This window comes from Oculina patagonica, chromosome 10, assembly GCF_052425735.1.
Source record: "Oculina patagonica isolate OP01 chromosome 10, crgOcupat, whole genome shotgun sequence".
Classification (NCBI taxonomy): Eukaryota; Metazoa; Cnidaria; class Anthozoa; order Scleractinia; family Oculinidae; genus Oculina; species Oculina patagonica.
Window position 1 is genome coordinate 16,110,382 of NC_135767.1, and position 27,919 is coordinate 16,138,300.

General features: G+C 39.2%; 2 protein-coding genes across 2 annotated transcripts in view; one reads left to right on the plus strand and one right to left on the minus strand.

Moving 5' to 3' along the window:
• Positions 1-27,919, minus strand: part of LOC144628955 (uncharacterized) — a 272,516-nt gene that overhangs the window by 189,320 nt on the left and 55,277 nt on the right. The gene's annotated exons all lie outside the window — the stretch shown is intronic.
• Positions 1-27,919, plus strand: part of LOC144628959 (uncharacterized) — a 41,924-nt gene that overhangs the window by 5,452 nt on the left and 8,553 nt on the right. Inside the window, exons 4-29 of the mRNA XM_078487084.1 lie at positions 474-656; positions 2,044-2,292; positions 3,995-4,189; positions 4,968-5,159; positions 6,546-6,746; positions 7,990-8,238; positions 8,722-8,916; positions 9,405-9,596; positions 10,954-11,142; positions 11,447-11,692; positions 12,283-12,474; positions 13,951-14,148; positions 14,685-14,933; positions 15,011-15,256; positions 15,449-15,637; positions 17,299-17,529; positions 18,242-18,310; positions 18,574-18,807; positions 19,850-20,011; positions 20,377-20,538; positions 21,141-21,302; positions 21,896-23,433; positions 23,648-24,509; positions 25,237-25,863; positions 26,147-26,386; positions 27,530-27,721. Coding sequence (XP_078343210.1) covers positions 474-656; positions 2,044-2,292; positions 3,995-4,189; positions 4,968-5,159; positions 6,546-6,746; positions 7,990-8,238; positions 8,722-8,916; positions 9,405-9,596; positions 10,954-11,142; positions 11,447-11,692; positions 12,283-12,474; positions 13,951-14,148; positions 14,685-14,933; positions 15,011-15,256; positions 15,449-15,637; positions 17,299-17,529; positions 18,242-18,310; positions 18,574-18,807; positions 19,850-20,011; positions 20,377-20,538; positions 21,141-21,302; positions 21,896-23,433; positions 23,648-24,509; positions 25,237-25,863; positions 26,147-26,386; positions 27,530-27,721 — 7,644 coding nt within the window. The remainder of the gene's footprint in view (positions 1-473; positions 657-2,043; positions 2,293-3,994; positions 4,190-4,967; positions 5,160-6,545; positions 6,747-7,989; positions 8,239-8,721; positions 8,917-9,404; positions 9,597-10,953; positions 11,143-11,446; positions 11,693-12,282; positions 12,475-13,950; positions 14,149-14,684; positions 14,934-15,010; positions 15,257-15,448; positions 15,638-17,298; positions 17,530-18,241; positions 18,311-18,573; positions 18,808-19,849; positions 20,012-20,376; positions 20,539-21,140; positions 21,303-21,895; positions 23,434-23,647; positions 24,510-25,236; positions 25,864-26,146; positions 26,387-27,529; positions 27,722-27,919) is intronic.

Sequence of the window (27,919 nt, forward strand, 5' to 3'; positions counted from 1 at the left end):
ATTTTTTTTAATGCAAACTCATACTTGTACTCCCTTGAAGAAAAGCTTGTTTGAGGTTTATAAGATGAAATAACGTAATTAATTTTTTCTCCATCCTCTGTCTTTACGGCTAATAGAGGAACTTAGTTGCGGGCTACCAGTAGAGTAGTTTTTGGCTAAGTGGAGTTCCACGTTAAATAAAGTATCTACATTTATCTACATCTACAACTGGCAACCTAGCAAACTTCAAAGGGGGAAAAAGGCTCTAAACCTACAGCTGGAAGGTCTACGATCCTGGGCAAACGTTTGTTAGGCACTGGAACACCTTTCTTGTAATGATTCAAACATTTTCTGTTTGTTAGTTGCTCGGTCCCATACAGAGCCTGTTGTAGCTTTTTCACGGTCAAGCTCAAGAAGCGAACAAAAAAAAAAATGTTAAACTTTTTACTGTGTATTAAACTTTGGTTCAGCTCACCATGTTTTTTTAATTTCAGTTCGTGCATGTCCTCCCTTAAACGTACCGGACAATGGACAAATCACTCCTGCGATTTGTCAAACGAAACCATTACATGGTCAAAATTGTTCCTTTGAATGTAGTCCAGGCTACGCACGCTTTGGGCCCAACTCAAACACGTGTGATAATGGGCATTGGAGAGAGGGAGGCTTTCACTGCCAAGGTAAGCTAACTCGAAACCTATGATATGATCATAAAAGCCATCTCAGTAGACTTGCTTAACAGCTCGTTGACTACTATTTAAGCAACAGACCGCACTTTCTAGGGCTTTACTGGCGTAATAAAACCACGCGGGATGTTGGGAGAACACGAGAAAAGCTTATAAATTACAAGCCGTCAGGCGAGTGATTTACAAACTTTTCGAGTGTTCTGCCAACATCCCAAGTGGTTTTATCACGCCAGTAAAGCCCAAGAAAGTGCGGTTTATTGCTTTAATGAAATAACTATGGAAAACGTGCGTCAAAGAAATGAGAATTTATTTTATATTCCGTGATCAAATGTCTTATTCTCATCATGCTCATCGGATGACGCGGTAAACCAATCAGAGCGGCTGAAAGAATAAAAAACAGGTTCAACTCCACACACAAAATCTACGGATCGACGCGACAAAAACGCTTACAAGTTTTCTTAAAGCTATGAAAGTCATAAGAAAGGAAAGGAAGAAAGTAAACTGTCAAGGTACAAAATTGATTCAACGATTTTAAAGTTCTTTAACGTGGAAATCTAGCAAATTGTGACGGAGTTATTCATCACGAAAGTAAAAGACCACGAAAACTTTGCAAGTTTACAAATTTCACAGAATAAAGGTTAGTTCCAGAAACTCTGCTTTATAAATTTGTTTTGAATTTACTCATTCCGTCTTTCGTCGTTTACGCCAAATAACAGACTTGACAGAAAGCAATAAAAGTTTACTTCAAGCGCGTACAAGAACTGGGCGTAAGTTTTTGCCATCAAAATTATTAAAGTAAGCTTTCATTGCGATCAATTTGATGCAGTTTTATTCCTTTCAAATTACGTTACCGAGTAAATATTGAATAGAACGATATCCATGTTTTAATTGTGTTCCTTTTCATATGTTTGTCTCTACATTTTCATTTGTTTTCACTAGTTCCTTCGTTCGCTCGAACTAAGGTGGGCGGGATTCACCGTCACAAAATTTTCATAATGATCATTTACGAGAGTCATATCCTCTGTTCTAACAATCAGATAGACTTAAAGAATACATTAAACTTACAGACAGACAGACAGACAGACAGACAGACAGACAGACAGACAGACAGACAGACAGACAGACAGACAGACAGACAGACAGACAGACACAGACAGACAGAAAGACTGACTGACTGACTGACTGACTGACTGACTGACTGACTGACTGATTTATCAAGAACAGATTGATCGTAACTGAGTAAAGGAGATAACTGATTAAACATGTAACTGTGTGGCTGAATGGCATACTTCCTCACTAACGTACTTTTTCACAACTCACTAACGCACTACTTTGCTAACTTACCGGCTTACCTACGTATCATTTTGTTTTATCTTAAAAGACGTGGAAGCACCCTCATTTGGTGAAACCTGTCCAATTTCACAAAGTCTTCTCGCGGAGGAAGGGAAAACATCAGCCACAGTAAGCTGGGGACCAGTTAAAGCTACGGACAATGATCGAGCTATTATTACTGTGTTCCCCGACGTGACATCACCACACGTTTTTTCTGAGGGAAGCCACAACGTGACCTACACTGCTACAGATCCATCAAGAAACACGAAATTGTGCCACTTCCTAGTAACTGTTCGAGGTAAAATGACGTCAGTCATACGTCTATCATTTCTTGAAACTTTATCTTTTATCGACAACTGATCTTTTGAAGTAATGTATATTATGCATTAAAAAAGGTTACACTCTGGTGCGCACATATAGGCCCTAGCCATATATTGATGTGTTTAACGATACTTTGGAGTACTATTTGTTTATTTATTGAAAAAAAAAATGATAGTATATGTTAAGCTTGGCTTTGGAATGGGCACTAGACACTGTTATTGTGCCACTTTACTAGCATTGTGTCACTAACTGATAAGTTCTTTCTCATTTTGCAGCCAAGCTTAACAAATTAAACATTCCTATCCCTTTCCATACATTCCTAAAATTAAATGAACAAATTCAGTTTCAGAGGGGAGAAAGAAGAATAACCCGGAAAAAATCCCTTGGAGCAAGGACGAAAGCCATTTACAATCTTAACCCAGATTTGACACCGGACCGCAATCTAATCTGTGTCGCATTGGAAAAAGGCGAGCTCTCACACGTCAGACTGCGCCACCCCCGCTCAACCACTATGCCTTGTTCCTAATCATCATCAAAAAATAATCCTGAAGTGTTGGGGAAGTTTATGTGACATTTGAACCTATTTATATTGGCTAGCTCACATGAGTTTCCTGTAGCCCAGTGGTTGAGCATCCGACCGGAGTAGAAAAGGTCACAAATTCTACTCCAGTTGGAGAACTCGGAATTTTTATTTTATTATTTCTTCGGGAGGCGTGGTGGCCTAATGGTTAGTGCGCTCGACTCCGAGTCGAACGGCCCGGGTTCGAGGCCTGGCCGGGGCGCTGCGTTGTGTTCTTGGGCAAGACACTTTACTCTCACAGCGCCTCTCTCCACCCAGGTGTATAAATGGGTATCGGCGAATTTACTGCTGGGGTAACCCTGCGATGGACTAGCATCCCATCCAGGGGGGAGTAGCAATACTCCTAGTCGCTTAATGCTACGGAAACCGGGATAAGCTCCGGCTGTATGAGCCTTATGGCTCGGACACAGACTTTACTATTCGCATTATTTCTTTAGTAAATAGCCTGAAGCTCCCTATGGAAGATAATACGGTGATGTGACTAAATGTTGTGAAACGACAATTATGACTGCGATAAAAAGAACCAGATATACCCGCCACTTTAGGCTATGTTTACACGGGACCGGTCCGGAACGGATCCGGTCCGATTTTCGGACCGGATAGGACTTCTGTTTACACGGAACCGTTCTGGAACCGGTCCGGAACGGATCCAAAACTGGACCTGCTAATTTGCAGGTCCAGTTATGGATCCGTTCCGGACCGGTTACAGAACGGTCCCGTGTAAACACCTGGATCGGTTCCAAACGGTTCCATGTAAACAGGTCCGGTTCGGTTCGGAACGGTTCCGGACCGGTCCCGTGTAAACGAAGCCTTAGAGTCCTGCATGACCAATTATTGTTACCATGAAAACCTTAGATGCCGTTTACAAACACTTGTAGAATCATCGTGTTTCCCAAAAATAAATATAAAGCTCCTACACGTTTTCGTATTCCGGAAAAAAAAATATACTGGAGGTAGCTTTTTTACGATAGAGCATCAACAATGACGACATACCCCGTTTTATGACGCGTCCGCTTTTCTAATAATTTACCTCGACAGCTTATTATTACAAGTACTATTATTATTGTGATATTTTCACATTGGGTCACTCATCTTTCAGTTCTTCGATGCTCCGTGGTATTCGCACCTGCAAACGGGAGGCTTGAGAATAATGGCTGTGGAAATGTGTTTGGAATCGTCTGCCGCTTTACGTGTTTTAAGGGGTATGAACTAAAGGGATCTGTTGAAAGAAAATGCGAAAGAAGAGAAGGAACAGATATAGTGTACTGGACGGGAAACGGAACTTCTTGCGAGGGTTAGTAACTATTTAACAATTAGACTACGAGCCCGAGTTTTCTTTGAGCAAATAGTCAACGAGGCGCAGCCGAGTTGACTATCGCTCATAGAAAACGAGGGCGAGTAGTCTAATTGTTTTAGTAGAAACTGTAAAGGATTGCAGTCCAAAAGCTACAATTTTGTGCACTTTAAAGGAAAAAATCAAGAAAATTTACCGCTTAAAGAGCTACGCGCGCGCGCGACTGTTTTCTATCGGCGAATAGAAAACAGTGGGAGAACCAATCAGATTCGCGGATTTCCAATAGAACACAGCTGAGTTTCTACTAAATCAATATAGTCAATATGTTCTACCGCAGATTAACTTCCAAGCGCTCCTATATTTTCTGAGTAAGTAATTCGGATAACCCTCGTAGAAATCCGTTTGCGTTCAAAAATTACACAGGCCGCTACTCCCCCTACTGGCAAGGTTGAATAATACAGTTTTTATTTCTGAAAATGTAAACAAATAAACAAAAATGTATACCAATCAGGCAACATAATGTTTAGTTGTTTCCTCCCTTTTATGACTGCTGTTTGTGTTCTGTTTCGAATTTAGGTCCAACAATTTGAGAATTATTCCCCCTTTTAATGCAGCCTTAATCAGAATAGAAACTGTATATATGGATTTTCATTTTAAATCATTACGAGAATAATATCGGGCCCATTCGTCCATGTATTTTCGCCTGTGAAAGCATTTCCCGATCCCTACGAATATTTGACAGTTTCTAGTTAATTGAGTTATAATGTATTCGTTCCAGCTATCCGGTGTCCTTCCCTGCATACCCCTGATTACGCGATCAAGTCAGGGTATGGCTGCGATGGCTTGAACGCTAGCTACAGCACCTCCTGCTTCTTCAGTTGCATGTTGGGATACGAGACTGTGGGAGGATCACAAAAAAGGACCTGTCTGGAGACTAGACAGTGGAGTGGGACCGAGCTTCAGTGCCAAGGTAACTGAGAGTGGTTGATATTTCTGAGGAAATCGACTAGTGTTACAAACGCTTTAAATAATATATTTTATCAAAAGAATAATATTATCGTGTTTTTATACGTTTCACAGGAAAAGGATCTGTAGTTCTCACTACAACAATAGAGAACAAAGATATTTTGTTATTGCTGCAATAATTTTATAAAGAACAGTTTGCACTTTTTGTTAGTGCGTCTAACACATAACTATTTATTATAGGGCTGGTACCTGTGGTATCTTCGCTTGCAGTTTACTCTCTTAAATGGTCAGTGACCCCCTTTTTTCGACAGAGAGCTTTCTCTTTCAATTCTCTACAGTCTGCAAAAATAAACAGAAATTCATGTCGGAGATATAGAAAAAACTTAATATTTATGTTCACGTTATATCCAATCCTACCATCTTGCCCCGAGGGCAAATGTGATCGCTAAAAATAATGGCAACAAACGTGGCCAGTCAAAGCAATTTGATTAATAGCTGTTTTAGTGTATACTTAAACAGTGAGATAAAATGACCCAAAAAAGGATGATTTTAAACTCATTAATTCCTGTTAACTATTACAATTTTCGCGCGAGAGTTTCTCGGAGGTGAATAGCAAAGGATATCCGGATTTTGAGTTGCCAATCAAAGCGCGCCAACAACGCTATCCGCTGTTTTAGCATATACTAAATACAGGTAAGCAACATTTCGCAAAGAAAAAAATGTGTTTCGGGGATTAATTTGTAATACATCTAGACAAACAGACACTGCTGCTATATTCAGTGATAAGGTCGAAATTTTCAGATTTTTTTTATGGTTCTTGTGGGCAACATATCTTTGCAATAATTTCTTTGTCTCCCTTTCTCCCTTATTTTTAATTTCTGATACGAGTAACCCATAATCTCACAGTGGTTATAGTTTAAGGAAAAAAATCAATGTTGGAAGATTTTCAGGCGAACGTCCTTAAATTATCTGCCAATAAAAAAAATAAAAAATAAAAAACTTCTTTGGAAACGTTATCAGGGATCCAGGCATGTTTTTAAGGCAAAGTGTCAATAACAAAATTTCCGTCTGCAGCTCTTTTCAAGTTTCCTAGGGCTACTCAGGTCGTTACTCGGGTCGCCCAAGACACGGTACCCCGGTGTTTATAGAAAATATTTGCAGGGCTCCAATAAACAAAAAAGAGGGCTCCAGCCTTAAGAGCGAAACTTTGAGTGCTCCCGGGCTTCAACAATCCATCTTTTTCCTCTCCCCCTCCCCCCACCCCTTTGGTACCCCTAGTTTATCATTTAAGAAGAAACATGAGACAGATATATTACGAAAGACGGACATATGTCACCTGCTGCTCTGTTAAATACATTAATTTGAAGAAATTTGTTCTTTTGACTCAAAGCTATCACCTGTCCCCCTCTGACAATTCAATCAGAAGGACTGGACATCAGCCCACCATTCTGCACCAATGCAAGCGCTGTCATTCATTACGCATCGGAGTGCCGGTTCTCATGCAAGGGCGGATATCAACACCATGGGTCTGGACTGAAGACCTGTAATCAGTTCAAGACTTGGGCTCCACTGGGAAATCCGTGGTGTAAAGGTGAGTTGGGTAACTTACATTTTTCCACCGCGAAAGCCTACTTTACAATCTAAGGGCCATAAATATATCCCGAATGAAATCTTGCGTTTTATTTTGACCAGTTGCAGAGCTTTGTCCTCGTCATCGATGCTTTATTAACTGAGCAAGGAAGTGATAAATGCAATGCGTTGCAGGAAAAATATGTTTCTTTTTTTATGAATAGTTGTTTTGTGTCATGATTTGTCATTGAGGTACAGCTTTTGTCTTCGTTTAAACATACACGTTGAACATAAATATTAATACCAATTTTAACAAGCTCTATTGTAAGAGTTCTTGGCGCTTTTTATCTTTTTATCGTTGTAACAATTTAGCAATTTAATTTATTTTTAGCGACATTTTTAGCGTTTTTACCTTAATATAGTTTCATTTTTTTTTATTTACCAGTATTAATGTTTTATTTACCAACGACCCCACAAGCTATGTAGCTTTTTTACCCCATCGTGTCTAAATAAACGTTTTGATTGATTGATTGATTGATTGATTGAACAGGTTAAAGAGCATGAATAATTTTCTCTTATCATGGGCGTCGAGTTGTCTATGACAGAGTTTTCATTCAGGGGGCTTAGTCCTTCCTAGACATATAACCAGAAACCCATAAGGGTTGAAACGTGTAACTCGCGCGCACAGCGTTTGAATTTTCATTTTGCTAAGTACCATATTTGGAAACACGAAGAATTTGTACGCGGATGCTTTATACACGTAATGACACACACAGGAAAACTTTTGGTTTTACGGTAAGTTGCTTGAATTTCGACCTAAACGCCGTACATTCCTTACAGAAACTAAAGAAATACGTTAAGTGTATAGAAGCGAAGTTCTCCAGACTAGCTATCTCGTTGAGATATGAAGCTAAGTGCATGACCACTATAAACATATATTTATTTATTTATTTTTTAAGAAGATGAAACAGGAGAATTTAACCAAATTTAACTTTTTTCAACCACGCTTGTTCAAAAACAAGATTACGCCATCGAGCGCGAGCTAGCGCGCGCTGAAAATTTAATCCAAATATAGTAATTTTGATTGGTTAAATGGCTCTCGTAATTTTCCAAATATGGTACTTAGTGTAAACGAATGTGCAAACGCTTTGTACAATGCGAATCATGGAAAGTTACACGTTTCAACCCTTATGGGTTTCTGATATAACTTATAATATATATTACTTTGATGCTAAAGGTTTTTACAATTCCCTTGTTATTTACAGATGTTTCAGCCCCACTCTTCTCCAACTGTCCATCAAATATTGTTGCCCACGCTGACAGACGCAAAACCTCAACACAAGTCACGTGGTCTCATCCGGCCGTTACAGACAACTCTGGCGTGATCCCCAACGTAACGCACTCCGGCAAACAACCTGGGGACATTTTCCCTGCAGGAGAACACAACATCCGGTACTTGGCCTCTGATAAAACGGGAAACGTTGCCGAATGCAAGTTTAAGATCTTCGTCATAGGTAATTGCCCTACACAGCGATGGCGTGTTTCATCTACCGGTGTAACTTGTGATAGTGATGATAATCAATTTTCAAAGGTATTCCAAGTTGGGAGACTTTTTTAACGATTTTAAATTATTCTTCTACCAAACCGCGAGATTTAAGTCTCACGAAATTGGTCTCTTTGATGTTCGCGAAGTTACGTTCCCTCGAAAATAAGTAACATTAAGGTATTTTGAAATATAGAAACATTAGCCTCCGTTTATACTATGATTTCATATCCATTTCCATGGTATTTTTCTAATGGGTTCCTGTCATCAAAAAGTATTTTCTAAAAAGTGAAAATTTCGAAATCAAGCTTAGAATTAACGACAGTTCGACGTTCACCTCAACAAAGAAGGTTCAGTTGCCGTTAATTAATGTAGAACGAAAACACGATGTTTCACTTTACACTGGGAATAAAAACTAATAAAAAGGATCGTAATATTGACTTTTCCTTTTCAGTTGTCCGTTGCTCTCCTAAGTTGTATGCCCCAGCCGGTGGCGCCTCGCAGTGTACCAAAGACAATCAGTATGGTTCAGAATGCTCCTTCGCTTGTCACGATGGACACACAATGACAGGCTCTTCCCGCAGAGTTTGTGAAAAGGATCCAGTTACGTCCGTGGGCTTCTGGACAGGAAATGAGACCAAATGTGAATGTACGTAAACGACAATGTAGGATGTCCGAACTTATAATTTCATACTATATTGCGCGAGTGTTTGCAATTCACAACAAACGGGAGCCAAAAGTAGCCATATCTCATTTACATGTTCACCCGTGTACTTTTTTGTTTCAACCTTTAAAATACTGTAGGTCATTTCAAAGTTCTATGAACCTCTGCTGTGGCTTGGTGAAGACCCTTTCATATATATTAATATACATGGAAATTAGTTTTATTTCTTAAATGTTCTCCACGGCCCTTTTTCATATCGTAAGGCAGGGGCAGTTAGCAGCTCTTACGTGGTAGTGCGTTATGTGGTTTTTGTTGCAAATATCGTTTTCATTTTACGTTATCAGAATATTTAAGAAAAACTTCATTCTTACTAACTTTTTACAATCGAAGCTTTCAAAATAAAATTTGTCATTTCTGTCTACAAAATTGCAGAGAGAAATGTGTCATTTGATGTTAACTTTGTATTTTTCTAGTGGTCAGGTGCCGTCGTCTTATCCCACCCCCTCACAGTCTACAGTCTGGTTGCGGAGGCGGTTCCTCGTACAACGTATTTGGTGACAAATGTCTGTTATACTGCAATCGTGGCTACCGGCAGGTAAATGGATCAACTGAGAGAATCTGTCAAGCAAATGGCACCTGGTCTGGAGAAGAACCTTACTGTCAAGGTAACGGGAGGAATACTTTGAATTATTCCTTTTGTTAAAAAAAACTTCCAATTTCTGTTTAAACTAGGCATGGGAGACTTTGTTTGCAAGAAAAACAGCAATCCTCGAGAAAAGGAATTGTGATTGTGTGTGTGTGTGTGGGTGGGTGTTTTTTTTCTTCAGATTTCCCAATATTTAAAACGGGTCCCATCTATACCTGCAAAGTGAAGCCCATCGACAGATGAAAATCAGGTTGTAGATCATTGGTGTGTGTATTAGGACCTCAATTGCTGAAATGCTATGCTGCTTCGTTCAGATGTTTTGATTATCTTATTACAAAAATGCATTTAGGAGAAGTGTTGAATTATCACATGTGACTCTAACGGCAGGCTATTGCCATATTGCATTACTTTTATGTTTTTAAACACAAAAGGAAAAGAACTTTAGGCTCATAAAAGCTGGCAAAGAAGGCAAATAATGATGGGTGGAAAACCAAAGCAAGAAGCTAATTTATATTCTTAGTAGTTTCGGTCAAAGGAGAGCTCTGCGTAAATCATTAATTAAAGCTGGCAAAGAAGGCAAATAATGATGGGTGGAAAACCAAAGCAAGAAGCTAATTTATATTCTTAGTAGTTTCGGTCAAAGGAGAGCTCTGCGTAAATCATTAATTTTCTTCTACAAGTGATAGATATGTAATTTTCCCGCGGAGGAAACGTAAAGCCTCGATCAAACGGTCATGATAGTTGATGATAGTTCACTGCTTCCAACTATCATTCACTATCATATTGACTATCATGTTTGCGATCAAACGCTCCATGATAGTCGATGATAGTTTGTCGAAATCACTCAATGCGCTCGCGCATTTCATTTTTGCTTTTCTCGTTCTCAACTCCACTATCACTCGGTGCAGAAATGTTTTCATGTTTTTTCCTTGTTTCCGATGCTTTCACGCCATCTCTTGCTTTTGGCAGCGATATTTTCAGTGCTTTCTCGACGCTGTTATTACTCTTCTTCTTCCCACTTACTTTCTCGTTTTCAGCTTCACTATAGTCCAAATATTAATCTAAATTTCGGTTTTCTTCTTCGACGAACGATAGAATTTCCTCTGCGGAAGCCATGAATCTTGGATTGAGCCCGTCTTGACTGAACCACTGACCGATAAACTATCACATGCACTATCATCCCCGCGATCAAACGGTAAAAACTATCATGAACTATCATGTTGAATTTGAGCACGTCCAAACTGCATGATAGTTGATGATAGTGCATGATAGTTCGTGTTCAAACGCGCGTGATGGTTGGAACTCTCATCAACTCTCATCAACTATCATGACCGTTTGACCGGGGTTTAACGAAACTGTCTTTTTCCGTTTCATAGTCGTTCGTTGTAAATCTCTTGAAGTTCCAAAAGATGGTCATCTAACACCAAGCTCTTGCAAAGCCACTCCAGAATACGAAACCACGTGTCACTTCTCATGCCCCAAAGGCTACAGGTTACATGGACAACCAATAGCGACTTGCCTTAGTAATGGACAGTGGTCGAAAAACACCACTACTCTCTGTGAAGGTTAGATTTTCTTCCTATCTAATTTTCCGTGTTTTCTTAAAATCTTAATAAAATCACAAACATACTCACTCAGAATTTAAAATGTATGACTGCAAATTCATGGTTCGTTTATCTTGTAGTCCTTAGCTATGCCGTCAGAATACCCTTTACAATGGGGGCTCTAGCATGGACACCGATAACATTGTGATCCGAAATGCTAAAATGTAATGCAATTTTATGTGTTATCACTATATCTGGTCCCTACCCTATTCACAGCATTGGTATAAAAACATTGAACCTCTGTATTTGTTACTAATATCTGCAGATGTAGAAACCCCTTCCTTTGGCTTAACTTGCCCGAGTGATATCAAACAGTATGCAGACATGGAGAAGAACTATACAACTATTAATTGGCTGCCCGTTGTGGCTACTGATAACTCTGGCCTGGTACCGACTGTAACCTCTAGTGGTGTGAAGAACATATACTACCAAGGAAAGCACGAGGTCATATACAACGCCAGTGACGCAGCAGGAAACTACAGAATCTGCAAATTTCATGTTACAGTCGAGGGTACGCCTTATACTATTGGTCGAATAACTGTATAGGGCCCCGTAAATGGCTATTCAGCAAAAAGAGCTGTGACTGTTTAAGGCTGTTCACCAAATTATCGCCCCGATCGCGATAATACGAGAACATTACACAGACTAACGTCTGCGGCGAAAGGGGCGATCACGATTGCTTGGATCGCCCGTGTTCTATCCTTCTAGCGTCTCTTTTCCTTCTTCGCGTAAAACTGCAATAGCTAAGAAAATAGGAAGCCACGAGGTTTGCTCTTTCATTGAAGGCTGCCATCGTGTAGGAACTAGGACGTGTCATACCAGGAGATCTGGACGATCATAAGAGAACTGCCGATCGCATCCAATCGTTTCGACTGATCGCCTGCGATCTCGTCTCAGTATTTGCAAACGGTCGATGCGACATATTGATTGTTTTTAAACGGCAAAGTGGTAGTATAGAGTATATTTTTTTATTTTTTCTCTAATCGAATACTTCAAAGAAGTACACCTTAACTGCATTGCAAATTTCATCTGGATAGCATGTAAGTTATTCTTCGTTGATAGAATATATATCGTCCTTCCTTATTTTGTTCCTTTTCTCAGTGCTACGATGTCAAACACTGTTCCCTCCGCTGGATGGCTTTCTTGTGGGCGACTGTGATAACATGTATGGCTCCACATGTAAAATAGGTTGTAATGCTGGATACAACTTGCTTGGAGCTGACAACCTTACCTGCTTTCACAAGCCTGGCCACATCACAGGGTACTGGGACAAACCGATACCAGTCTGTAAAAGTAAGTGACAATTATATTTAAACCTTGTGACCAAACCTTGTGAGTTTAGAAAACTCGAATAGAGTGTGTAAGGATCATAGTTTTATGTTTATCTTATTCTCACCACTTTAAATTGTACAGTGGAACCCCGATATAACGATCCTCGATTTAAGCAATAGACCACACTTTCTAGGGCTTTACTGGCGTAATAAAGCCACGCGGGATGTTGGGAGAACACGAGAAAAGCTTGTAAATCTCGAGCCGGAGGCTAGGGATTTACAAGCTTTTCGAGTGTTCTCCCAACATCCCAAGTGGTTTTATTACGCCAGTAAAGCCCTAGAAAGTGTGGTCTATTGCTTTTATGAAATAACTATAGAAAACGTTCTTTAAAGAAATAGAAATCTGTTTTTTTTTTCGTGATCAAATGTCTTATTCTCAACAAGTTCATCGGATGACGCGGCAAACCAATCACAGCGGCCGAAAGAATAAAACACAAGTTAAGCTCCACACACAAAATCCAAAAATCGACGCGACAAAACGTTTCAAAGTTCTCTTAAAGCTATGGAAGTCATAAGAAAGGAAAGGGAAAAGACAGACTGTCACGGTATAAAATATATTCAACGATTTTAAAGTTCTTTGACGTGGAAATCTAGCAAATTATGACCGGAGTCATTCATCGCGAAAGTAAAAGCGGGTAAAAGAAACACGAGAACTTTAGAAGTTTACAAATTTCACCGACTGACGAAGGTATTCAGAATAAAGGTTAGTTCCACAAACAGTGCTTTAGAAATTTGTTATGAATTTATTTGTTCCATATTCTTTCGTTTACGCCGAATAACAGACTTGGGAGAAAGCACTGAAAGCACGTAAAACTGAAAATAAAATTCAAGCGCGTACAAGCTAAGAGCTCAGCGTGAGGTTCTGCCATCAAAATAATTCATGTTCATCGCGACCAATTTGATTAGGTTTTTTTTAATTCCTTTCATATAAAGTTTCCGAGTTTATGTTGAATGGAACCATATCCATGTTTTTAATATTTTTCCAGTCCAGTTAAAGCGTACCTGTTTATTGTGTTCCTTCTCATATGTTTGTCTCTGCGTTTTCGCTAGTTCCTTCGTGGTGGGCGGGAAAATTCAATTTTGTGATCCGCCCTCAGTTAATTTTCATGATCATTTACGAGATTCATATATCCTACCTACTTACCTACCTACCTACCTACCTACCTACCTACCTACCTACCTACCTACTTACCTACCTACCTACCTACCTACCTACCTACCTACCTACCTACCTACCTACCTACCTACCTACCTACCTACCTACCTACTTACTTACTTACTTACTTACTCGTGTTGCCCCCCTTTTCTTCAAGTTTCCTTTAAGTTTTCTCATCATCATCATCATCATCATCATCATCATCATCATCATCATCGTCATCATCATCATTATCATCATCATCATTGTTTTGTTTTTGTTTTTTTTGTTTTTTTATTTCAGTACGGACGTGTTCCTCTCTAAGTGCACCTCAAAATGGTTTTATTTACCCACACAAGTGTACGTCTTTTCCGGTCAGCGGAACTACTTGCTATTTTGAGTGCAGACATGGTTTCCAAGGAGACGGGAACGTTACCGATGTTTATTGCGAGAATGACGGAAGGTGGAGCAAAAATGAGTCGTCGATTTTGAAATGCTTTGGTGAGGGATATTTATAAGTTAATTATTGTTACAAAGGCAGTTATTGTTGTCAATCTCTATCATTTATCGCTTTCAGTTCCTGGGTGAGGGGGGAGGGGGTGATCTGTGGAGCGGTTTCAGACCCACCTTAATTTTTCGGTGGTTCTGAAACCACTCAGGAGAACTATTTTTAACTCTGCTGGAAGTTTTCTCTTAACATGCTGATAATTATTCAATAATAATAAAAAAAAAAATTGGGAGTAACCGGACTACTTTTTTGAGTTATTAGCACTTAAAGCTTCAATTAAGGGTGTTTGAACCTGTTTCACTGTTGCTATGATTATAAATGAAGTCAAGAAAAAAAAATCACAATTTGTTTATCAATGATTGGGCATTTGTTTGTTATCATTTTTATTGCAGTAACGGATAAATTTAGCACTGACCCATCAAAGTATAAGAGCTGGAAACTGTTATGAGCCTCCATAAGTGGGCTTCGCTTCCCGACGGAAGTTGCGTCTGTTGATCATATATTTTTATTTTATATTTTTTTTTAATAGATGTTACCTCACCAGTGTTTATAAGCTGCCCTTCAGATATTCGTGCAAGCCTAAGCGTAAATTCTACATCATTAGTCAACTGGACCGAACCTATCGCCCTAGACAACAGTAACCTGGCCCCACAAGTAACAGTTGTTCCGTCAGGGATTCGTCCACCACACATCTTCAATAAAACGACCATTGTTGTGTACACCGCAAAAGATACGAATGGAAACAGGAAAGAATGCTCGTTTAAAGTTGTTTTGGAGGGTGAGACCATGCGAGACTTTTTGTATTCCCAAGAATTACATAACTTGAAACAATTCTTTGATGTGTTTTCACCGCAGATAACTTAGGTCCCGTGGTTGTATACTGCCCTCCAGACCAAGACATTACTGCCACGAAGATGAAAACAGTGGTGTCGTGGAACGACCCCCAGTTTAAAGACAACAGTAATAAACCATTGGTGGTAAAATGTAGTCATCAAAGTGGAACTGAGTTTTACTGGGGAACCTGGAATGTGCATTGCACAGCTTCTGACAGCAATCCCAATAATAGCCCAGCTGTCTGCCAGTTTACCATCACAATAAAACGTAAGTATTAAGTGATTGACTTCGACTTCAACTCCCAAGAGTGCAAAACTTTAAAAAAATAGTTTCAAAGTTGTAACAAACAGTTCGTGCGACCTGTACGTGCCACTCTGTTAGTAGCACAAGCTAGCAACATCAACTCTTTGTCAAGTAGTAACACCCTTAATACCTACTGTTACAATTTTCCTTATTTAGCGACAAAATGTAGTGACCTGCTTCCACCCAGAGGAGGAGCCAAGGCTTGTGACGACTGGATGTTTGGAACGTTTTGTTCTCCTTTTTGTAGTAACACATCAGATTTTGCACAGCCTTTGCTTCAAAGCATGTGGGTTTGCGGAGCATCAGGAACTTGGTTCCCAAGTAATCGGTTTCCGGATTGTTCAAGTAAGAATTTTTTTACTCGTATGTTTATGAGGGTTACAAATTTATTACTCATTTATCTATTACGTGTTGCCTCCTTGAATAAAGTTTGATTGATTGATTGACTGATTAATTGGTTGATTGTATGATTGTAGTTTTATAATACAACTATAATAGCTGCTACTTAAGCAATAGACCGCACTCTCTAGGTCTTTACTGGCGAAACAAAACCAAACAAGATGATGGGAGAACACGAGAAAAGCTTGTAAATCACCCGCCTGACGGCTGGTGACTTACAAGCTTTTCGAGTGTTCTCCGAACATCCCAAGAAGTTTTCTTACGCCAGCAAATTAAAACCCTAGAATGTGCAGTTTATTGCTTTTGTGAAATTATTTTGGAAAACTTTTGTTAAAGAAATAGGAATCTATTTTATATTTCGTGATTAAAAGTCACATTCTCATTAAGTTCATCGGATGACGGGTTAAACCAATCACAGCGGCGGAAAGAATTAAACCCAGGCTCAGCTTTGACACAACATCAACGCGACAAAAACACTAAAAGTTCTCTTAATGCTATAAAGGTCATACGAAAGAAAAGAAAAAGGAAACTGTAAAGGTAAAAAAAATGTATTCAATGATTTTAAAGTTCTTTGACGTAGAAATCTAGCAAATTATGGCCGAATTCATCGCGAAAGTAAAAGACTACACGAAAACTAAAAGTTTACCAATTTCACAGACTGAGAATAAAAGTTAGTTCCACAAAATCTGCCTTAGAAATTTTTTATGAATTTATTTTATTTCTTTTTTCGTAGTTTTCGCAGAATAACAGACTTGGCAGAAAGCACTGAAAGCACATAAAACTAACAGTATAATTCAAGCGCGTACAAGTCAAGGACTTTGCCTTAAGAATGCTTTCATCCCGACCAATTTGATGTAGTTTCTATTCCCTTTAAATAAAGTTTCTGAGTAAATGTTGAATGGAACGATCTCCATGTTTTTAACATTTTTCCAGTCCGGTGAAAGCCCGGACCTGTTCATTATGTTATTTCTCATATGTTTGTCTCTGCGGTTTCATTATTCTCTAGATCCTTCGCTCCAACTGTGGTGGGCGAAAGAATTCTTAAAATTTAAAATTTTCATAATATTCATTTAAGAGAACCATATCCTTTATTTTAACCTTCACAAAGACCAAATAAGGCATTACACTAACGTCTTAATTCTTAGTCCTTATGCGTGGTCGAGCGTAGCGGTACGGTCATGTTTGAAACGGGAGTTGACCGGTACAATGTACATATCTTTTTTAAAACTAATTTGGCCAATCAGAGCGCACGTAATATGTAAATTATTTCATTAAAGTCAAAACAACTTGCAATTTTCTTTTTAATTAATATTCCTTAAGAGTACGAGAAGCCCGTTGAAGGAGCATCCACTACCTACCTTAAATTTTTTTTTTTCGCATCCATGCTTGTCGGCGTCATTTTGACTTTAACAACTTTTTGGACGACCGTGTTTTGACGTGCAGGTTTTTAAATGATGAATTTTCAGGGGTAATACTCCGTTTTAATGATATATGCGCGTATTTATTAGCGTTCAACTTAACAGTATTCCATTTCTTCATTTCAAGACACTTACACATTTTTATAACCCAAGAATGAACTAACGTGTTTGTCTATAAAATCTTGGTAGAGGTGTACCGTCCAGGCGATGTCCGGATGGCAATGGATTTGCATTACTACTATGGTGATTGCACGACGCCAGAAGCTCAGGCACAGATAAAACAAAACTTCATCAAAATACTGAATGACTCTTTTTTCAATAACGTCTGTCGTGACCCAGCTGTTAAAGACAAGTGTAGGGCTAAAAATGTCAATGTGACGTGCTCTGAGGTCGTTTCTGTGCGGAGAAAACGTGCAGCAGGTACGGACAAGTTGCATTTATGTTACAATAGATTATAGAACTAACTCTTTGAAGTCGTTGTTGCTTTCGTTCCCAAGAGTTCTTGAGTTCACAAGCAACGTAAACTAATTGAAAACAAACAAACAGACAAACAGTTTAACAGACAGACAGACAGACAGACAGACAAACAGACAGACAAACAGACAGACAGACAGACAGACAGACAGACAGACAAATAGACAGACAGACAGACAGACAAACAGACGGGCAGACATACAGACAGACAGACAGACAGACAGACAGACAGACAGACAGACAGACAGATAGATAGACGGTGGGACGGAGATACGGTCGGACAGACGATCGGGTAGTCGGACGGAGGTTAGGACAGGCGGACAATAGAATGACTGATGAACTGAAGGAAGGACGTTGGACAGACACACAAAAGAAAACAACAAATCTAAGTTTAAAAACTGAAATAAATGCAAGGAAGTTTGCATCTTGGCCCATTCTAATAATAGTCAACTAAGACTTACAAGTTCTAACCATATTTTACAGCCTCGTAATCAGTTGTAAATGACAGTACTTTTCCACAGCTATCATTTCCATTTTTGCACGCTAGAAGTTAAACTACAGACTACTTTTAACTGCATAACAAAGGGTAGCACATGAACCTCTTATTTGAAAAGCACGACTTTTCATCCTGTCATTCAATATTTTGCTTTTTTTTCAGACATTTTTAGTCATCATAGCATAATGCGACGATCAATTCCGCGAACAACAATCACTCTAGATATCGTTGGTAGGTTAAAAGAACTAACTAAATGATGAAATCCTAAGTAAACACAAACATACAAATAAGCAAATATCTATCTGTCATGTAGTATTTGTACATATCTATCTATCCACCTTCCAATTTGGCCACCACATAAAAAAGAGGCATACTTATTAATCAAGACAAAACATAAGCAATGTAATTTCACACTTGCAGATGTTACATGAAGATTATCATTTGAAGTTGAATTCTTTGTGCAATACACTCCTTTCTCTATTTAATTTTTACAGTGGCGCTCGATGGCATTGAAGCGAATGACACTAAAGAAGGCCAGTTAATGGTTGGCGAAGCAGGCGTGCAGATGGCAAAAAACATCAGCAGACGCATCAAGATTGCAGTTGATAATGGCAGCTTGAGTCTGAACGTCAATGGTACCGTGTTCATAATCAACAAAAACTCATTCAACATATCAGAACCAAAACCATTCTGTACCAAGGGACAAACTTTCAGAGATGGTTATTGCTGTAAGTATAATATAGGAAAGATATATCTTATTACAGACATTACAGTGTTCCACCGAATACATTTTTGAACACAACTGGCCAACAAAGTGCCAAAAAATTCAAGAGGCGGAGTTGTCGAGTCTAATGTAAGCTCTGTGACAGCTGTTTACTCCGCTTCCCTCACTTTGTGCATTTTGATTAGCCAATTTATCACAAAGATGTCAAAAATTGTCGAAAATTACATAGCGTAGCATATTAAGTGTTTTATGTCATAACTATAAATAGAACGTTTCCTGAATTCAAAATTATATTTTATCGTAGTTTACAAAACAATACAATACTTTAATTTTACACTCCCCTTGCGGGGCTTTTCAGTGACAATAAATTACAATAGAAGTAACAATTTTAAAATTATAAAAATTACAATGATAAACATTACAATGACAAAAAATTACAATGATAAAAATTTGGATAAAATGAATTACTCCTAATTAATCTATGTTAAAAACTTCTCCATTAATTTTGATTTTAAATGAAATTTAAAAGATGAAATAGTTTTGAGAGTTTTTAAGTTCGATGTGAGATTATTGAGGGGTGGTCGCGTATCAAATGGCATGCGGCGACCCAAATACTTCTTTTGTAAGAGGATACAAGGAAGACTCTTAAGAACATTGGTCACTAAGTATCATTTTTTAACTTCAATAAAGCGTAGCACGACAAGTGCCTTGAATGTGTTGTGACCCATAAACGTTTATGAAAAATACATATTTACATCAAGTTATACAGTAGCAAAAAGCATCTAAAAGAAATCTGTCCACCTTTAACCCTGGGACGTACAAGGGAAGAGGGGAGTGGGGAGGATGAATGATGCTGAAACTTTATTCATCAATTGCGGAAATTGTAAGATGTCAATGTCATTATTACAAGCAGGTTTGGCTTTTTCTCTATAAATAACTTGAATATCTCGTTTTAGTTTACAGCTGAAAAAGGTCGAATTTGTGCGTTTTACGTTCATAGAAACTGCTTGTTTTATCTTTGGATCCTTTTTTATTTTATTTCACAGTGCATTGTACAATGGGTAGTTATTTAGACAAGAAAACTGGCACTTGTAAGGACTGTCCCATCGGAACATACCAGGAGTTGGTTGGACAGGAAAAGTGTATAATGTGTCCACCAAGGACGTCAACAACAGATTCCAGAACAGATAACAGTTCCAGCTGTTTAGGTAACTAAGTTCTTTAATTAGCTTCACGACAAAAAAATGTCTCTTCGTCGGCACAATTATTTCCATGTTGGGAAGATCTAACGACGCTCGACATGGAAAATACCAAAAAATATTATTACAAGCACCTCTACAGTTCTGCGCTAATACATCAGTATGGAAAATTGGGGGGGGGGGGGAGGGGGAGCGCGGGGGGGGGGGGTCGAAAGTCAGACGGAAAGAGATTTCTCTAATTATAAATCTCGATTGAAAGCCTTTGTGGTAAAATTCAATTTATGTATCGAATGAAAAGGAGAGCGTTCCAATTAATATAGAAAACTAATAACTTGATAAATGCCAGTTACTTTTAACTTGTCTTTCACGAAAAGCTCTTTGCAAACCTGGCGCATATTCTCCCACCGGAATGGAGCCTTGCTTTGTTTGTGACAAGGGTTATTATCAAGACATGGAAGGACAAAAAATATGCCTAAAATGTGGTGAAAACCAAACGACTTCTGCTGAGGGATCCAACAGCTCTACGCAATGTGGAGGTATTCAAAAGATATTCAATTAATCTGTTACATCATGTGTTCCGAATTATAATTAATCTCTGAAGAGATTGAGTAGTCTAAGTAAATAATCTAGATATGCTGGTTCTTGCTTTAGTCTGGTATGCTTCCTTGTGTTCTTTAGAAAGACAGTTACCACATTTACAAACAGTGTCTGTATCCACGAATATATACTAAATGGGTAGTTGTAATTTTTGGGCAACCTGAGAAAAAGGTCTATGAGGGTGGCCCGGGATGAACTAGTATCCTTCAAAACCAAGAGGTAGCAACACTTTTGTTCGTATAAAGAAACCAAACTTGGGTTGTGCATAATGTAACCTACACATAGACTTGGTCATGTAGTTGCTAACTTATGCCAATTGTCTTAGCGTTTTGAAACAGTGCTCCTTGTTAGCAATGAATTGAATTTTCTTTATAATACTGCCAGTGTTGGATTGTGTTTAAATGTATCAGTATCTACATTAAGACATGTTCGTATGAAGTACTGTGAGTTTTTGTATCTTATGTTGCGCCATTGTATTTTTTTTACCAAATCTTCATTTAGTTTACATGCATTGCTAACGATAATTTATTATTTCCCTCAGTACCTTGCCGCGCTGGATCGTTTTCCTCAACGGGACTTGCTCCATGTTCTTTATGCGACCGACGCTCCTTTCAGCCCCGTAATGAGAGCCGTGTGTGTTTTTCATGCCCGGGAACAACAATAACACTGAAGCCCGGATCAAAGAACTCAAAAGATTGCATCGGTTAGTTCTCTCAGTTATAAAAAACACGATCTACACTTTTTCACTCCCCAACGAGCTCAATATTACGCGTAAGGAGAAGGACAGTTATTAAACAAAATCCATACATCGATCACGGAGCTCTCTTCCATTCTATGAGGGTCCTAATTAGGATTCGATGCAAAAACGTATAAGAAATGCAAGCTCCGTTTAAAAATCTTCCTGTAAAAAACATGTCAGCAGATACGTCGTCGTCGTCGTTCATTTTTATCATAGTTGTTTTTAAATTATATTTTACTTTTAATAATTGTAATTTTAGCTTTTTAAAATCATTGTAAGTTTACCTTTAATTGTAGCTTTAGCTTTTTAAATTCATTGTAAGTTTACTCTTAATTGTAATTTTAGTTTTTAGCTTTTTTATTCCGTTTTTAATCTTGTAATGCGCATTTGAACATTTTATATATGAAATTTGCGCACTATAAATGTTATTATTATTATTATTATTATTATTATTACCACATAAATTATTTGGATTCTGTTTGTTGTCTACTTACTCACAACTGGCGAACGAAATGTTTTATTTTAAGATGTAACAAATTTTGCTTATTTTTTTTCAGAAATTGACGAGTGTGACTCAAACCCTTGTTACAACAACTCGACGTGTACAGACCTTATTGGCGATTTCTTGTGCTCCTGCCGACCTGGTTACACTGGGAAACAATGCGACGTCGATATTGATGACTGCCAAGACCAACCTTGTTTCAACAATGGCACATGTCATGACCTTGTCAACAATTACACCTGCACATGCACACATGGCTACAGAGGATTCAACTGTGAGGAGGATATCGATGAGTGCCTTTCATCGCCGTGTTCTAACAACGCCTCATGTGAAAATCGTCCTGGAGGTTATCTATGCCAGTGTGAACCGGGTTACACGGGGAGGCTGTGTGATATGGACATTAATGAATGCCTTATATCTCCCTGTCAGAATGGAGCTGCCTGTAAAGACAAAGTAAATAACTATGAGTGCGTCTGTGTAGCGGGTTACCAAGGAAACGACTGCGGAGAAAATATCGATGATTGCGCGAGCGACCCTTGCCAAAATGGCGCTCAATGCCTGGACGGAATTGACAGTTATGACTGCGTCTGTCCTGCAGGTTTTAACGGAACCAACTGTGAGCACAATATTGACGAATGTACTGGCGCAGACTGCAAGAACAACGCTACCTGTTTAGATCAGGTCAATGGGTTTTACTGCTTCTGCGAGAAAGGGTTCACCGGAATAGCTTGTGAGTACGACATCGATGAATGCATCTCCAATCCCTGCAAAAACCAAGCCAGTTGCGTGGATATACTTAATGGTTACTTGTGTGACTGCCGCGATGGATTTAATGGATTGCACTGCGAGAACAACATAGATGACTGCGCTTCAAGCCCTTGCTCAAACAACGGGTCGTGTCTCGATGGTGTGAACAATTTTACCTGCGTTTGCCCGCCAGGTTTCACGGGTAAAATCTGCGATGTGGACATCGAATATTGCGCTTCCGTGCCTTGCTTCAACAACGGATCTTGCATTGACGGTGTAACTTCCTTCACCTGCCAGTGCGTAGATGGTTTTTTTGGAGATCAGTGTCAGATCAATGTCGACGATTGCAAAAATGCCACCTGCTTAAACAACGGCACTTGTGTTGATGGCATAGACGAATATGAATGCGCGTGTGCTGCGGGTTTTTCTGGTATTAGCTGTGAAATTAATATTGATGACTGCGGGCAAAATCCATGTGTGAACGACGGATCTTGTGTTGATCTGATAAATGACTACCGATGCATTTGTAAGAAGGGATACACAGGAAAAAACTGTAGCATTGACATTGATGAATGCGCCAGCTCTCCGTGTCGCAATAATGCTACTTGCATTGACAAAGTTGATAACTACACTTGTGCCTGTGTTGATGGATTCAGCGGTCGAAACTGTGAAGTTGACATTGACGACTGCTCTGTGAACTCATGTGGTAACGGATCAACTTGTAGGGACGGAATAAACAGTTATAGTTGCGACTGTGCGCCTGGATTTATCGGTGATGACTGTACAGTGGAAATCGACGAGTGCGCATCTTTCCCTTGTATATATGGCGGAACTTGCTATGATCAGGTAATGTATCAGTGTTGAACAGTTTTTTACTACCTTATGCGAGACTCATTTCCATACCTACATTTCGGGACAGGTTTTTATGATTCCGTTTGTATGTTTGAAGTCATCACTTTTCATTTTTCTTTTCTGTGAGGTCATTGCCTATATAGCCTCGATAAGATAATATCGACTTGAAGTTTTTTAATATTAGCCTAATTGATTCTTAATTTTGCAGGTTAATGGCTTTGCTTGTGTTTGCCCAACTGGATTCACTGGTCCGCAATGCGAAGTGAACATTGACGATTGTTTATCCAACCCGTGTGCAAACAATGGCACGTGCTCAGATTTGGTGGCAAATTACACTTGTTCTTGTCCAGAAGGTTTCAACGGCTATCACTGTGAAAACCGCATCGACTACTGTAAAGAAGCTAACTGCAGCCAAAATGGTATCTGCGTCAACTCTCGCACTGATTTCTACTGCAGCTGCAGCAGTGGATATTTCGGGAAATACTGCGAATACGAAATAGACGAGTGTTTAGCAGGTCCTTGTGCCAACAATGCAACCTGTCTTTATGCCGTCAACAGCTTCACTTGTTCCTGTGTTAATGGGTATACAGGGCGGTTCTGCGAGCTTAACATAGACGACTGCGTTAATAATTCTTGCCAGAATAATGCTATTTGTATTGACCATACTCTTGGATATTCCTGTCTGTGTCCCGCAGGCTACAATGGAACTTATTGCCAAACAGAGATCGACGATTGCGTATCGAACCCATGTGTTAATAATGGAACTTGCGCCGATCAGACACCGGGATACAAGTGCAAATGTCAAAGCCAGTATATTGGCGAGAACTGCGAAAACTTCACAGACGTCTGCCTGTCAACACCTTGCCAAAATGGCGGTACATGTAAGTCCGATAACTCTTCGGGGAACTTCACCTGCTCGTGTAAAACCGGTTTTACTGGAGTTACATGCCAGGTGAACATCGATGACTGTGCTTCAGATCCGTGTATGCCAAACTCTTATTGTCATGATCTGGTGAATGGTTACACATGTGAATGTTACCCTTCTTACTCTGGTGACCACTGCGACATCTGTAAGTACCTTTATGATAATAAATATTATTTTATAGAAAGGGGGATGCAATCGGCAATGCCGTTGACAACATACACGTATGCATTTGGCGTTAAAGTTGCCGAAAGCCAAAGAAAGCAACATTTTTGTATAAACTTCATTGATAGAACACCTTACTTCGTAGAAAGCAGGCAAGTTTTAAAGTAATGACAGATCATGATAAGTTCACTTTCTTTGGACTACAGCTTAGTAAGTCTTGGGGTGGTGTAGGCTAATCATATTACAATGACCTTGTGTTTCAATTAATGGGTTTAACAACATTCAGTGCGGGCTTTCTAAAAGCTGCTGGAAACGCGGTGGGGGGCAGGGAGGGGGGGGGGGGGCTATAGGCGGGCTTCGGTTCATTTACATATAACCGGTTCATATTTGTTGCATTGACAAAAAACGCTTATATAATTCAAGCAAACAAAAGAAGCCTTTTTGTCAAAACGCGGAATTGGCGGGTTTTTTTGCTAGTTTGAAATTTTTTTTCCACTTCAGGGGGAGCTATCTAAGGTAGATGCCGATAACAAGGCTAACAATGTAGTCTCTGCGATTTATTCGGTTAGGGTAGCAGCCAGTCACATAACACGAATTTAAGGGCTTATTTCAGTCACTCTTAAAGTTTCTGATAAAAGTATACTTTTGTTAAGAGTGATGAACGTGTAGCGTCCCACAGGAAAATTCTCTTTTCTTGTTTTGTGTTGCAGTTCTTGGTAGCAACTTTGATCTGATTTTCAAACGTCAGAGCAAAGACGACATGGTTTTATTACCGGATGGTAAAGGACTTCCAAACATGAGATTTTTCACGATCGCCCTTTTCGTCCAAGCAGATTCCCGGTACAAGGTTGGAACACTGTTTAGTTACAGTGTTCCTGGGCAACGAGAACACATCATTGTACTCTCTTTTACAGAGTCTCATGTTCTTCTAACAATTAAAGATGAAATTGTCAAAGCAGGTTTTAAGTTAGCAGACGATCAATGGCATTTCGTTGGAGTCGTGTGGAACGGAATCACTGGCAATGTTTCAGTTTACATCGATAGGGAGGAAATTAAAAATGCAAAAAATGTCAAAACCGACGATACTGTCATTGGAGGTGGATGGATTGTACTTGGTCAGCGGTATCTTGCTGAGGAAAAGATCTCAGCCATTTCGACAGCATTTGTTGGCACGTTGCATCAAGTAGGCTTCTGGAATGTTCCAGCAACTCCTTTCCACATGTGGAACGCGGCCCACAACTGTACCTGGCCTATTGCAGGAAGCTTACGAGCATGGAACAGCTTTCTGAAGGGAATCAAAGGACAAGTAATCAAGAGATTTAAGACCCAATGCAAAGGTATAAAATTATGGCAAGTAATATTTGTAGTTAGTCATTTCGTTTACCACATATAAAGCATAAAATCAATTACAAGAATTACCAGGAGTGCAACAATATATTTTCTCGCTTTTTACATGTATTATCACTTGCAATAAATTTATTTATAATAAACAATTAGACAATGTGCCGGAGTTTTATATGCCCTCTTTTTAGATAATTTTTACTGAAGATTGAATTTTGAACCTTTGTTATCTTAAGAAATAAGAAATAAAAAGGGTTGTATGATTCCTTTGTTTTGTAGCTTTGGACAAGTGCACAACTAACTGCTCCCATTTCCGCCACTGCGAGTCTCGCGAGGGACTTTACTTCTGTACTTGTGAAGCTGGATTCTCAGGGTATCACTGCGACATTAATATGAATGATTGCAGTTCTGATACCTGTGTCAATGGAAAATGTTTGGACGGCGTCAACCGTTACGACTGCGAGTGCAACAAAGGGTATTGGGGAGCCAGCTGCGAAAAGGAGATCATCGAAGAAAAAGGTATTATTTTGGTGACTTGTAAACCCTGGCCTACTCTTTTGCTTTCGAGGTGGCGCTATGACAAATGTAACTTGACATTTTTGCCTTATTTAAAGGAAAAACGTATGTTCTGTTTTCTTTTGTACACTCAATGTCCGACCTGTCATAAAAACTCCTTGATTTTCTGGGATACGAACAATTTACGCTTGTAATAGTTACTGCCTTCATCAGGGAATCCTACAACTTATTTCCTATTTATTCCTTATTCGTTTTTTTTTTCAACACTGCGATTTATCAATGCTTAAGTTTTGCTCTTTGTTTGCAGAAATAACACATTCATTTATTCATCTATCCATAAATGAAAGGATAAATGATCGGGCATGATAAATGGATGAAGGGACAAATGAGAAAACGAACAAGCGAACGATTGAACGAACGAACGAACAAAAGAAGGAAAGAAAAATTCGACTTTGTTTAAGGTGCCTTACTACTATGATTTCTACTTGACGTCAATTTTGCTCGCGTCTACAAAATTGCGGTAGCAACTCTAAAAGAAAACGAAAGCAAGTTCCAGCACTTTAAATGTTTCAAAATGCTTTAAGGCATGCGTTGAAAGGTAGGAAGGAAACTATGACAAGAAAGGTAGCTGAACAACCGACAGAGGAGTTCTATTATTTTGTCTTACTACATCACACGCGCTCATGGCGTCACGCAGCGCGCACTAAAATTAAAGGGCATGCGCAATTTGACTCTCGTACAAGGTTGTGAAAACCTGTTTTTTGACCCAAAATGGCGCCATAAGGCATCATATGACATCATAAAATCACCTTCTCGAGTAGGGCTTTCTTCTCGGTGCACAATAATTTCGCTGCGCATTAATAGAACGAAAACCTTAGGCTGGGGGGGGGATCCATCCACTCCCCACCCCTTTTTTAATAAGGCCACGGTGGGGGTATGTATTTGTTTGTACGTCCGAGGGTTAAATCGTAGACTGACTAACAAACCTAAGGCCCTCGCATTTTCAATCAAATAAAATCCTTCGAAATATATCACTTTTAAAGCTGCAGATTAAACTAGGTTGACTGGAGTTATATATCACGCCTCTTTAGCTTTGAACGCATTCCTTAAGGATGACGCTAATAGTACTTTATATTTACCTTACAGAGTGTCCGGAATTGAAAGAGCCCAAAAATGGAAGAAAATTTTGCCGAAAAGTCGCTGGCAAAATGCAGTGCATCATTTCTTGCAATGACAGTTACTCTTTTAATGCAGAGGCAATCACAACATATGTCTGCGGCCCTGACACAGGGTGGAAATGGAATGGAATGATGGATCTTAATATACCTGTATGCTTAAGTACGTAAAACGCCGAAGAAAAGTTCATTTTAATGATTTATGTTTGGTTACGCTGGGTACTAGAGGCTGTCCTAAGCAATTCGAATAGGCTTTTACTAGAAACTAACCCCTGCTTTGTAATCCCCGCCAAAAAGGATTTAGCAGATTTAACGCTTGAAAGTTGGAAGTCATGTACCTGTTGTTGGCTTCAATGACGAT